At 39.7% G+C, this 12,202-nt stretch overlaps 2 protein-coding genes across 5 annotated transcripts; one reads left to right on the top strand and one right to left on the bottom strand.

Moving 5' to 3' along the window:
* Positions 1–69: 69 nt before the first annotated feature.
* Positions 70–2,885, top strand: LOC131318372 (tyrosine-protein phosphatase RLPH2-like). Its single transcript, XM_058348073.1, has 4 exons — positions 70–715; positions 1,414–1,481; positions 1,668–1,847; positions 2,304–2,885. The coding sequence occupies exons 1-4, from the start codon at positions 175–177 to the stop codon at positions 2,472–2,474; spliced, it is 960 nt and encodes a 319-aa protein (XP_058204056.1). The 5' UTR covers positions 70–174; the 3' UTR covers positions 2,475–2,885.
* Positions 2,886–3,265: 380 nt separating this feature from the next.
* LOC131318370 (dnaJ protein ERDJ2A-like) lies at positions 3,266–11,276 on the bottom strand. 4 transcript variants are annotated; one of them, XM_058348067.1, is made up of 12 exons: positions 11,130–11,276; positions 10,074–10,223; positions 8,997–9,232; positions 8,809–8,904; positions 8,202–8,322; positions 7,991–8,097; positions 7,656–7,873; positions 7,120–7,297; positions 6,903–7,022; positions 6,114–6,200; positions 5,076–5,186; positions 3,266–4,272 (listed from the first exon to the last, which is right to left on the bottom strand). In XM_058348067.1, the coding sequence occupies exons 3-12, from the start codon at positions 9,180–9,182 to the stop codon at positions 3,439–3,441; spliced, it is 2,058 nt and encodes a 685-aa protein (XP_058204050.1). In that variant the 5' UTR covers positions 9,183–9,232; positions 10,074–10,223; positions 11,130–11,276; the 3' UTR covers positions 3,266–3,438. The 4 variants fall into 4 exon arrangements, with proteins under 4 accessions (XP_058204050.1, XP_058204051.1, XP_058204052.1 ...); XM_058348068.1 differs by having other exon boundaries at positions 10,911–11,215; XM_058348069.1 differs by lacking the exon at positions 10,074–10,223 and adding an exon at positions 10,688–10,856 and having other exon boundaries at positions 11,130–11,146.
* Between the last annotated feature and the right edge of the window lie 926 nt (positions 11,277–12,202).

Genomic DNA, 12,202 nt, shown 5'->3' on the forward strand with positions numbered 1-12,202 from the left:
AAAAAAAGTAGAGAAAATAAAGAATTCTAATTTTATAAATAATAAAATTTCCCACCAATTTTCCCCCAATTTCACTCTCATTTTCTTTCCCGCATTTTCTACCACTTTCCCTCAATTCCAAACAAAACTACTTTTACTCATCATCGTAGAGGCAAGAGAGAGAGAGAGAGAGAAATGGAAAACCATAACGATCTATCAAACCACCCGCCGAAACCCAGAACCGTCTGCTGCATCGGCGACATCCACGGCTACATAACCAAGCTCCGAAACCTCTGGTCGAACCTCGAAACCCTAATCCCTCCGCCGGACTTCCAAACCGCCCTCGTCATCTTCCTGGGCGACTACTGCGACCGGGGCCCTGACACTCGCCACGTCATCGACTTCCTCGTCGGCCTCCCCTCCAGGTACCCAAACCAAACCCACGTCTTCCTCTCCGGCAACCACGACCTCGCCTTCGCAGCCTTCGTCGGCGTCCTCCCGCCGCCGCGCGACGGGTCGGGGTTCTCGGAGACGTGGCAGGAGTACGCGGCGAGCGAGGAGAGAGAAGGGTGGTTTAAGGAGGAAGGGGTTTATGAGGACATGCATTTGCAGGGTAGGAGGTGGGCTGGGACGATTAGGGTTAGGTTTAATGCCGTGAAGGGGACTGAGTACAAGGGTTCGATTTACGATGCCGGCACGACATTCGAGTCGTACGGGGTGCAACATGGTTCTGCTGGTATGGTGTTCTGTTGATTGATTAAATTATTATCCTATGAAAAGACCTACTTGTCTTCTAAGTCTGGTGAAAGATATATGTAATTAGACTAGCATACAGGGGAAACAGATGTAGAACCTATCGCATGGTGTAAAAACCTAGATGTAGAACTAGTTATGAAGAAATAGTGTCACACAAAATCCATAGTTGGTTTGGAGGAATAGGTGACAAAATATGAATCTGCCCGATTTCAGACTTGACACAATTACCATTCCCTTTGGTTTGCTCAACTAAAGAACTATTCTGAAGGTCTGGAAGTAGATCAGAACAATATGAAATCATCACTGGAGTATTCTTTTCCTGTTTTAATCTTGGTTGTTTTGAGGGATTCTCAAGGATACTCCCTTTGTTTTTGTATTACCTTACCCAAAAATATAAGAGTTTTATTGCATGTTTGATGCTGGTTTTCTTTATTTAGTAGTGATTTTTGGTTGTTCAACTTTTTGTGCTTAATTGTAGTGGTTTGTATTTCTGTTGTTATTCTAGCATTTTCCTTTGCCTTGATAAATAACTCCACAAATCCGTGATCCAAATGCAATTTTAGTATTTGCATTGTCAAATGACGTCTTCTGATTGATTTGGAGTTCAATTTGGGTGTTTGGCCTTCGTTTTAGTAGTGCTGTGGTGATTTGGATTTTAACCGTGATTTTTGTGTCCAGACTTGATAAGGGCAGTCCCTGATGAACACAAGAAGTTTCTTGCTGATCTAGTTTGGGTCCATGAAGAGGTCAGGCTTTTGTATGTTGTGCTATTCTTATTTTTTGTAGTAAAATCTTGTAGCTGATTATTGGAAGGTACCCGTCGGAAGTGATAATCACATAATGTTATTGTGATTAGCAACTGTTCGTAGATTTGAGGATACATAAAGATATTAAGATTGGTATGGGAGTTTACTGATGCTTATCCATTTCAGGATGATGTCTGTTTAGAAACCGAGGAAGGAATCAAACACTGTAAACTGATTGCTGTGCATGCTGGCTTGGAGAAAGGGAAACCTGTTGAAGAACAGCTGAAATTCTTGAAAGCCAGGGACACCAGGGTGCCTAAGGTGGAGGCCCTCAGTGGGAAGAAAAACGTATGGGATATCCCAGAGGTGACCATCTCTCTCTCTCTCTCTCTCTCTCTCTCTCTCTCTCTCGTGCTAGTTGGATTAGTTTTCCTTTTCTGTGTTTCCAGGGGAAAAAGAGAGGCTTCCTTGGCAAACCACTTTTCCGAATTTTTCGTAATGCTGTTTTTGGAAATTTTTAGAACTGTTAATGCAGAAAAATGGAAGTGATAAAAAACGATGCATTCTCTTGAACTTTTCAATTCGTTTTCTTCCAAAACATGGAATTACAAAAAATGGGAAACAAATAAAAGGAAAATGCAAAAAATCCGAAAACAGATTGTTAGTTTCTATGCTAGCTAGCAGATCTGGTTGAGCCACATTCATTTGTATTTCCCAATCGTTCAAGTGGCTTCTTTGAGTCTATGACTTAAATTAGCCCGATGAATGATGGCAAAAAGGTCCTTTAAATAATTTAAGATGTGTGGTGTTTGTTAATATTAGGAACTTACCGAGTATCCAACCATTGTGGTAAGCGGTCACCATGCAAAGCTTCACATTGAAGGCCTTAGGCTTATTATCGATGAGGGCGGCGGATTAGAGAACAATGCAGTGGCTGCAGTTGTGCTTCCGTCCATGGAAATTGTCCGCGATATTGATATTTTAGCAAAATAGCCTCCAGAGTTTTGTGGTCCATCGGCATAATCTGGTTTGGACATGCTCCCGCTACCATTGAAGGACATAATAATCTATTCCTGGAGCGAATTTCTTCGAAGCCAAAAGAGACACAAGTGAGTTAACTGGATGTGTGACACTGGTTGCTTTGCTAGCATGAACTGTTGATTGTTCCTTGGGGTACAATAATTCTGGGGAAATGGATACAGGTTTTAAGGGTAAGTTTTGCCTTCTTTTTTTGTTTTTTTTTTGATCCGCTGTAAGTTTTGCCTTTTGTTCCATGTATATTAGAGAATACATACATCAATAACAAAAGACGGACCATCATTAGGGGATTATTTGCAGAAACTCAGAACCATCATTATGGATTATTTCCAGAAACTCAGGCACAATATTATGTGCCATTGTGAATCTTTTTGTTATTTGCCGTTACAGTAATTACCGCCATAGGCTTTGTCCAGCCTCAGTTCACCAGAAAACAGAAGATGAAAATTGATACGAAAAAATTTCTTCTCTATTCAACTGTTTCTGCAAACTTTTGTTGGTAATTTACTTCTTCAAAGCTCCACATATCAGTTTTAAGTTATGACCTGCAATCTAAAAGCAGCACGATATAAAACTGAGTCACCTCGAGTCAGTCTTCCCTACTGTTGCTGAAGACAGCATCTTCAGCTGCGGACAAGGGTTTCAGGAGGATCTTCAGCAACGTACAAGGTTTTCAGGGAAAAATGGTGAACCACTGCAAGATTACTATTGTCAAAAATAAACTACTGTAATTTGACCCTGCGTACTGCGTAGACTTCAACAGGGCATATCATAATCATGTTAACTATAACTGTGGAAGTACAGTAATTGCAAGAGTAACTACGTATTAGCACGGTGAAAAATGATTTCATTATCACCATAAGCAAGCAAAACAAAAACAAAAAAACAAAACAAAACAAAAAGAAAGGAGAATATGGTCTTAATCTTCCTCGCCACCTGACCGGTCGGAGCCTGAACCACTATCTTGACCATTAGCTACAACGTCTGTGCTCTTCTTCACATCCTTAACCTCCTCTTCATCCTCGCTATACTCACTCTCATAATCATCATACTCCTCTTCTTCCTCCTCCTCTTCCTCTTCAACCCCATCCTCCACAACTGGTCCCTCCTCCACAACCACCCCAGCTCCAACCCTCATCCCCGCTCTGCTCTGTTTCAAAACCCTCACCTTCATGCTCATCTTGAAATCACATCCAATCCAAGAATCGCACAAGCAGTAACACGTCAAGTTGTAATTCCCCTCAGCTGGGGCCCGGAATTTCCCCATCACGAGTCTGGACCCGCCCTTCACCTTCTCAACCGCTGCCTTAACCGCCAAACTTATCTCCTTCAAATTGGTCCCCGACCCTTCTTTTGACTCCTGAATGGCTTTCGACGCGGCAGTTACGGCCGTTGCCTCATCTGTGAAGCTGATCTTCTGAGACACCCACACTTCACTGGACACGGGGTCTGCTAGCAGAAGCCAGTAGTTTTCCTCCTTCTGGAAGGGGAAGTAGGGAGCATGGGGAAGGGCCACAGTGAGGCCGTTCCCGCGCTTGAGTGTGACCCAGGCTTGCATAGTTGCAATGTCGCCTTCTTGGATTCCCTCTTCGCCCTCCGTCTCACATGTGATTTCCATTGTTATGGTAGGCATCATTTCGAGGACCGTTTCTACGTCTTCGGATTCAGCAGGAGAGAAACCGGCGACCTGAGTCAAGAAATCGGCACGCCCCTGTGGGGTCATGTCTCGAAGGTCTTCAAATGACCGCACTTTCTGCATTAAATAACGAAAAACTAAACACTTACCACCAAGTATCAACAATGAACAATCAAACATTAATAGAAAGCCAAGTAATAAAAGGTGAAGACTGAAAAGATCGGATCACGTTCAGGTCCATCATAATGATAAGATGGCAAGTTGGCAACCAATTGAGGGGGAAGAAAATGAGGGTACGAACGTAAACTAATGGCAAAAGAGCGAAGGGAGCATTGAATTGGGAAAAAAAACTTACATTAGGGTTTATTTTTTATCGATAGTTTCTACAGTTAACCCCCAAAATATTAGAATACTGTTTCAAAGACCACCACAAAGATTAAGAACTCTGCCATTTTAGTGACCCAAACACTGTTATAGGCATCAAATAGCAGCTCCGCCCCTGCTGAGCTTGCTGACTTCATATATGAATTAGAGTTTTGCCTTTTCTCCAAAGTCTATGAGTCTATGATCCCATAAAATCTCAAGTCTTGCAACATAAAATGTCTTAGGACCATCCATACAGTTTTCCAACTAATTGTTTGAGCAACTTTTTACAGATCTGAACAAACCAGCGCCTAACTCTATCAAAATATACTGCACGAGTTTGATTCCAGAAGATTCTTCAGACCCAAAAACTCTTTATTCAGAGAATAAAGCAACATTAAGACTGAGATGAGTGTTCCTCTATGGTGAGTAAACCAGGCTATCGATGCCATGGTCAACATGCCAAGAGCCAACCAATTGAGGGAAGGGAAAATAATGCTGTCAAATTGGTGAGACTAACTACACGACAGTTCCCTGCTGGGCAATATGATTTGTACCTTTCGCGCAATCTTCTTGACAACGGCCTCACTGAAGTGTGGCAACTGTAGGAAGGGAGCAACTCCTTCAGTGGACCCTCCAGATGCTTTTCGTGCACTGAGCGGAACAGCCTGCATTGCAAAATTTCAAGATCAAAGGCATTTGTTAAGTGTCAAAATCAAGAAGAACCTCATATTCTTCTCAATACTAAAGAAGTGTAAAAAAGATTCTAAAGTGAAACCTTAATTACCAATTTTTAAGCATATAAAGATTTTCAACCGTATAGGAGGCCTGAATTTTCAGAAATAAAGGGTTACTATACCCTAAATGAATGAGATTTAGGCCCGGCACTTATTCAGATTAAACTCAGTCATGACTATAAGGTTTGCCTAAATGGATAACAGAAACATTAACAAAACCCATCTAGTCCCCAATCATTGGGGGTATGGGCGGGGGAGGATTGGAGACAGACATAACCTTTGGCAATACATGTACAAAGTGGCTGCTTTCAGAATACCACTGAAATAGGAGGCCCCCTACACCTGTTTGCCGGAATGGATTAAAAAAAAAAGCTAAATAATTTGGTGGAATAATCCAGGGAGTAAATTGGTTCAAACATAAGGATCTAGTAGGAATCACCACATGGAACAAAATAATCCTCTCAATTTTCCTTGATATGCAAACAAATGCTAGAAAACGCAAACAAAAATAACAAAGATATTTAATATAACCTTGAGTTACAACTAGTGACTAGCCATATGAAATGTCCAAAATGATTGCTCCAAATTCCTTAAAAAGAGAATGTCAATACAATCATTCGAACACAGCGGAAAGCAAATCCTCGGGAAGCAAAGAAGAGATTTTAAACTGGACTGAAAAAATAAGACACAAGAATTCCAGTGCGCAGATACACACTTAATGTCTTCGGTAAAACATGTGTTGCTAAAACAAATAAGAAAGACAGCAAACAATAGAATGAGAAACCCTGGAAAGCGAATAGACTTAAGGAGTTCCCCGCCTAATACCATAAACAGAACAAGATTTCATTGGTAAAACACCTGAACAATACTTTGAGAAAGCTCAACCACCCCGATTGCTGGCCTCAGCCATCCATGTCCTTGTGAAGTGTGTGGTATGATTGCCATCTGCAAGCATGAAGTATCCATGAGTTATGTCAAATTGAAGGAGATGCTAGTGAAAAAGAGAAAACAGACATGAAAACAAGTATTACATTTCAAACACGAGTATACATGCAGTGTCCTTAAACCTGCTATCCTACTGGAGAACAAACCATGGATTAGCACGTATTCCCGGCTCAAAATTCTACCAGCAGGAAAATTGGTAATTGAAACCAACTACAGAGCAATATGAATATACGGTCAATGTACTTTGCTGAGCCACATCATATGTACCTTTTCCCCTTAAATCTTGCACTTATCCAGCAACTGGTTCTCCAACCAACCAGTAACTGCTGGGTCATCACTACTTGTTTGTTGAAGGCAAACAAATTCTATCAGGCACAAGACAGCACATAGAACACCATAACTCTCAAAACAAATTCAACAACATTTTACTGTGAGAGCTTCTGGTTTTTTTTTATTATAAATATATACATTGCATTTATCTAGTTTTAGATGCATAAATCGGGCTTTCAGAAAAATCCTCGGAGAAAAAAACAATTTTACACTGCTACATTTTGCAAAACATATTCATCAACCCACATCCTAAAGAGCAAGAAACTTGAGCAACAATTCACACCAGATGAAAACTTTTCAGAAGCAACTCTATATAAGCTATACAAGATTTCAAAAAACACTGGATCTAACGTCCCACAGTAGTGTTAGTACCTTCATTAGTTCTTCAAGAAGGCGAGGTGCAAGTTCAAGCATTCGCCTCAAATCACGTAGCAAAGCTGGAGATAATTCTCCTGACTCACGTGTCAATTGGGCTTGAATCAACAATTCTGCCTGCACAGGATAAAGCATATGGTACCCAAAAAAAACGTAGAGCATAAGCCAAAACGTATGTTACTTGATGAACTCACTAGAAGGAAGCTTATATAACCTTTACTAGGGGAGGGTGTTGCTTCCAAAACTTGGCTTGTTCTTGCTTTATGTTTTTAAGGTCCAAATTCAACTCACTCCTGACCAACAAAAACAGCTTCTGAAGGGGTTCCTCATCGCTCCGACGAACAGGAATCTCCAAGTATTCAGCAGCCTTTATGAAAACATCCATAACTTTGCTGTACCACAAACGTGATGTTAGGACAAAACCCAGAAAGGAAAATATCCATGCATTATGCTCATTGCCACAAATAAATGGCTCCATTCCATCAAGATCATCTCCATTGCCACTTTTAGAGGAGGGGGTGGGGGGGAATGCAGTTTTCTGTTCCTTGACAGTTGGTGAAGTCATACATGACTACATTACGGAAAAAATGAACATTTAAAATACAAGTAACATTTTAAATAGCAATGTCATTCCTGATGACTTATCGCTACACATGCAATAAAGACATCATAATTGTCGGCTTTTTAAAGAAAAAAGATTCAAACTATGTCACAACTTGCAAATACCAACAAAATAACCCAAAAGTATACCTCGGGGCTAAGGAAGGCTTCATGAAGTAGTAATATGTTTTCACCGTGTGATGCATGACGTAATTTCCACTATATTTTGAAGACCTTGACAAATATATAACAGCCATAATCAAGGGCAAAAGAATACAGACTCCAACAATCCCAAGTAATAGTACGCCGCCGGATGCTCCATCAATGTTCAGCAGAAACTGAGGAAGTGCTATTCCCATTTGAAGCCCCTAACTCAAACAACAAGGTGAAACTGATTCAGGTTAGCTCTCTTCTAAATCAACTATCATAATAGAGAAGAAAACTGAAGGAAAATGCACAGTTTCTCCCCTCAACATTGACACTACCTGCCTGCCATCTGGATGTCCATATTTCTCAAAGTTCTCCCGTGATATTGGATCTGTCAGAGCCTGATGAGCCTTCGATATGTATTCCACAAAATATTTGTGGGCCTCTAAGAAAAAGGGAGAATTAACTCAATAAGAATGTGGTAATGCTGAGAAGCATCAAATTTCTTGCCAAGTTGAGGGGAAAAAGCTAATATAGAAAGCATTCAACCTGGATCTGGATTTTTATCAGGATGGTATAGGATGGAAAGTTTCCGGAATGCCTTCCTTATTTCTGAATCTGAAGCTCCAGGTTCTAACCCAAGAATACTGAACGGCTCAAACACTTGGACCTGAAGAATAACAAGACAAGCAACAATTTTTTTCCTAAGCGGGGAGAAATTAACCAAGAATAGATTTTAGATAAATGTGTGACATTACTGTAAGAACCACTTAGATCTTAAACAATTTTTTTTTTTTTTTTGATAAGTAACACTTAGATCTTAAACATATAATTGAAGAACATTTGCATAGAAAAAAAAAAGTGAAAAATCAATGTTACCAGAAAAGGATACATACACATGTAGGTATATATGTAGATGTACTATTCTTTCTCTTACTCCAAGTAGTGCACATAGATGTACACATGTATATCAAACCAAACCAAGCCTTATGAAGGTAATAGATGCATAATGACTTTAACTACAGAATGACCACCACAGACTTTCTTTTTAAGGGAAAACCAACTTTCAATATTCAGTCCTCAATATCACAGTATTGACCAATAAAAAGAATATTCATGATTAAAGTTCTTTGCTACCACAGCAAACCCTGATTACCTCATGGTTAACATGTTTTATGTAGTAAACCAAGCCAACCATGACAATCCAAAGCAGCACAACCGTTATGTTGCTATACGTTGAGAAGTTTGATATCTGAATAAGAACCCAAAAGAATATGAAAGCCAGAAAAACACACAATAATAGAAAGATGCAAAGCCAAATAATGAGTTGGATGTGAAACTTACACGTTTAAATATGGATTTACGGTACTTGCCAGAGCGTAAACAAACTGCACATGGGCAGTGGATGCTCTTCGTCTTTTTGGAGGCTGCACGACATAACCTGTGAATCGTGTAAGGTACCAATGGCAGAGCCATTATTGTCAAGATGAAGATTGGAAAGAGCGCACTGTTCTCTTCTGAAGCAGCCATATTGTGCACTTTTATTCAAGGGAGATCGCCAAAAAAAATGCTGTGTGCTCCTGCAGAGATTATGTTAATTAGAATACCAGTATTTGTGTATGTGAGTGCGCGCGCCCAGCTGCCAGCACAAGCAGATCATATGCTCGGGAAGGGTAGAAGTGACTGAGAAGATTAAAAGATACAAATGCAAACATGGGGCATCATTGTAGACTTTCATGATAGCAAATATACACATCTCCAGTGCATTTGTGTGAGCATTTTGTCACAATACTTCTATCTAACCTATTAAATTGCCATCCATTTCTTGGGGTATGGCCAAAGCTTCCCCAACTTCATGGTTTTGGTTCCACTTTTTCAAATTTATTTATTAAGGTCATTATCCCGATTGAAAGCCATTAAGATGTAAGAACCTCTATATTGCCCTAAAGAAGGCCACTATATCACAGGAACTCTGCACAAGATGTAACCTCCTCACCATACCAAAAAGCTTGGTCTTGCAATGTTTAGCCTTCAAAGCACATGCTGACACATAGGTCTCCAATTAATCCACGTACATACACCTAGAATCTGTGGTCAGTGTGCTGACAATAACAACTTAACACCATACAGAATCTCACCATTCTATAGCTTAAAGAAACCTATGGCTTCATCTTTTATTTTGAGATTTCCAAAGTTCAGAGATTACAACACCAATATGAATACAAGGAAATTCAAAATGGAGAACAAAAAGATTGCAAAAAGCCTCTACTGCGCAACTACAAGCAGGGGTAGAACCAGAATTTGAATATGATGGGGGGCAAAATTTGGTGAAATATTTTTGTGGAGGACGATTTTAAAAAAATGATTTAACTTCTTCGAGTTTCTCTACAATGATTTTCAGAGATCTGACAACAAATTAACCTTGAGAGATCAGCGAGGAAGGTCGGAGGCTGGAATTGTGGGGGAGTTCAAGTATCAGCAAAGCATCCGAAATGACATTGTGAGGTCATCAATGACATGGCATCACCTTTCAATCTTGAATTGTGAATTGTCATGTGTATACTAACCCCGCTACAAAAATGAGGAAGAAAGTAGAAGGCTGTAAGTATGGTAGACCATAAACGTTCACTAACCGACATGGCAACATTCCTAAGTCTTTTGATCCTATCCACCATTCCTATATCAGCTTCAACAATTAAATCTCAAGGTATAAAAAGCCTCCGGATGTAAAATATTTAACTGCACATAATCGACGCCCTTTGCTTTTGCGCTTCGCACCCTAAGTACAACTAAAAGGTTGAAAAACCTGAGAATTATAGGTAGGCATTTTTTGGTCATTGGAACATGAAAATAATTGATCTCCTCTTTGCTAATGATTGTATTCATTTTCAGACCAGATAAAAAAACGAAAACTAAAAAGGACCCTACTGATAGAACTGATTCCAAAATAAGTTAAAATGCAATGACACCTGAGAAACATATGACACCAGCATAACCCCAAGGGGTTGGCCTGCTCGTCAAAGCCGGGGACTTACAGGTTTGCTCCCTCCTAAGGTAAGGTCTCAAGTTCAAAACCTTGCTATGAACTCCTGTAGGGCCAGTCCATACTGACCTTTGCTTCAGCTTTAATTGAGCTTTCCGCAAGTGGGCAGTAGGACTGGGCTCTCAGGATTAGTCAAAGCGCGCGTAAGCTGGCCCGGATTCCTGAGTTATCAAAAACAATATAACACCAATGATACACAGCGAAAGATCACAAACCTCCAATGGATTTCAAGAGTTAATTTGTCTATGAAGTGAATGACGATTCATATAAGTCACCAAGCATGAGGAACACAACAAACGCTGCAACAATTGCGGTTTCCGGACACGTCTTTATAGAACACACAAATGTATACGGGTGCAAATTATAAATCTGGTGTACGATTTGATCCAGCCGATACGTCACCGTGTTCAGAGATTCAAGTTTGAGGTCTGTACCTCGTCGGAGTATCGTCGTACGGTTGACTGAGAGAGAGAGCAGAGGGGGGGGGGAGGAGCTGTTGAAAGGCCTTACCTGTTCCCACTAATAAATAAGCCCTAGGAGGAAGGCTTTAGGAGAGATCAGTTTAACGTTTCAAACGGAGTATACAGCGGTAATTATCGTTTCAATAAGTCTGTTGCACACAGATTTTTATGTGGGGTCCACTCAGGATTTCATACAAATAATTCAAGCTGTTCATTAAATGCAAAATATTTTTTTAAAGGTTCTCGTAAAAAATCAGCTCAATTCAATACTTATAGGTGCGCTCGATCCAATCATCTACAGTAACTTTATTATCCTGAAATCCAAATAAAAAGTTAGATGATTGAATTCGAGCACCTATATGTATGGGATTAAGTTGATTTTTAGCGAGACCCTTGAAAAAATATTTTGCATTTAATGAATGGGTTGGATTGTTTGTGTGGGACCCAGAATGGACCCCACACAAAAATCTATGCACTATCTGTGTGAATAGCACAGTTGTTTGGCTAAATAAGTTATTTGAATTATTTTCTTGTCATTAAGTTTTTTTTTTGTGAATTATTGTTTCATTATGACAAGAATCTAAAAAGTAAACAATTATGATTGAGACCCAAATTTTTTTAGAATAAAGACAACAAATATGTTAAGACGACACAATAATCCACACACAAAATCAACAAAAACTAACAAATGCAATAAAAATTTGAATTCTTAAACAAAAAAATAAGTCAATATGCTTATTTAGGACTTATTTAGCCAATATAGGCAATAAGACAATTTTTTGGACTTTTTTTTCCCTCTTAGAAATGAAATCAGTAGATATGGGGTTATGCAAATCCGGAAACGATAGGGCAGAATCGAAAGAAAAAGATTTGATGGCAAGTTGAACCCAAAAGATCAGTACAAATTAAAAAGAGAGCATCCCCAACCCATGCTTCAAAAGTGGCGTACGGTCAAATTTGGCAGCAAATTGTAATCCAGCCATGCTGTCATTTTCAATTGTGCGTGAGCCAGGGCAAGAATTTTTGCCATCGATATTTCTTGACGT

The sequence above is a fragment of the Rhododendron vialii genome, chromosome 3a (genome assembly GCF_030253575.1).
Source record: "Rhododendron vialii isolate Sample 1 chromosome 3a, ASM3025357v1".
Taxonomy (NCBI): domain Eukaryota; kingdom Viridiplantae; phylum Streptophyta; class Magnoliopsida; order Ericales; family Ericaceae; genus Rhododendron; species Rhododendron vialii.

Coding starts and splice junctions, on each gene's coding strand:
- LOC131318370 (XM_058348067.1), bottom strand. CDS start 9,182: ATGGCTGCTTCAGAAGAGAACAGTGCGCTCTTTCCAATCTTCATCTTG. Junction 8,905..8,996: donor GTAAATCCATATTTAAACGT/GTAAGTTTCACA, acceptor GTTCTTATTCAG/ATATCAAACTTCTCAACGTA. Junction 6,201..6,902: donor TTCTTGAAGAACTAATGAAG/GTACTAACACTA, acceptor TCATGCTTGCAG/ATGGCAATCATACCACACAC.
- LOC131318372 (XM_058348073.1), top strand. CDS start 175: ATGGAAAACCATAACGATCTATCAAACCACCCGCCGAAACCCAGAACC. Junction 716..1,413: donor GGTGCAACATGGTTCTGCTG/GTATGGTGTTCT, acceptor TTTTGTGTCCAG/ACTTGATAAGGGCAGTCCCT. Junction 1,482..1,667: donor TAGTTTGGGTCCATGAAGAG/GTCAGGCTTTTG, acceptor TATCCATTTCAG/GATGATGTCTGTTTAGAAAC.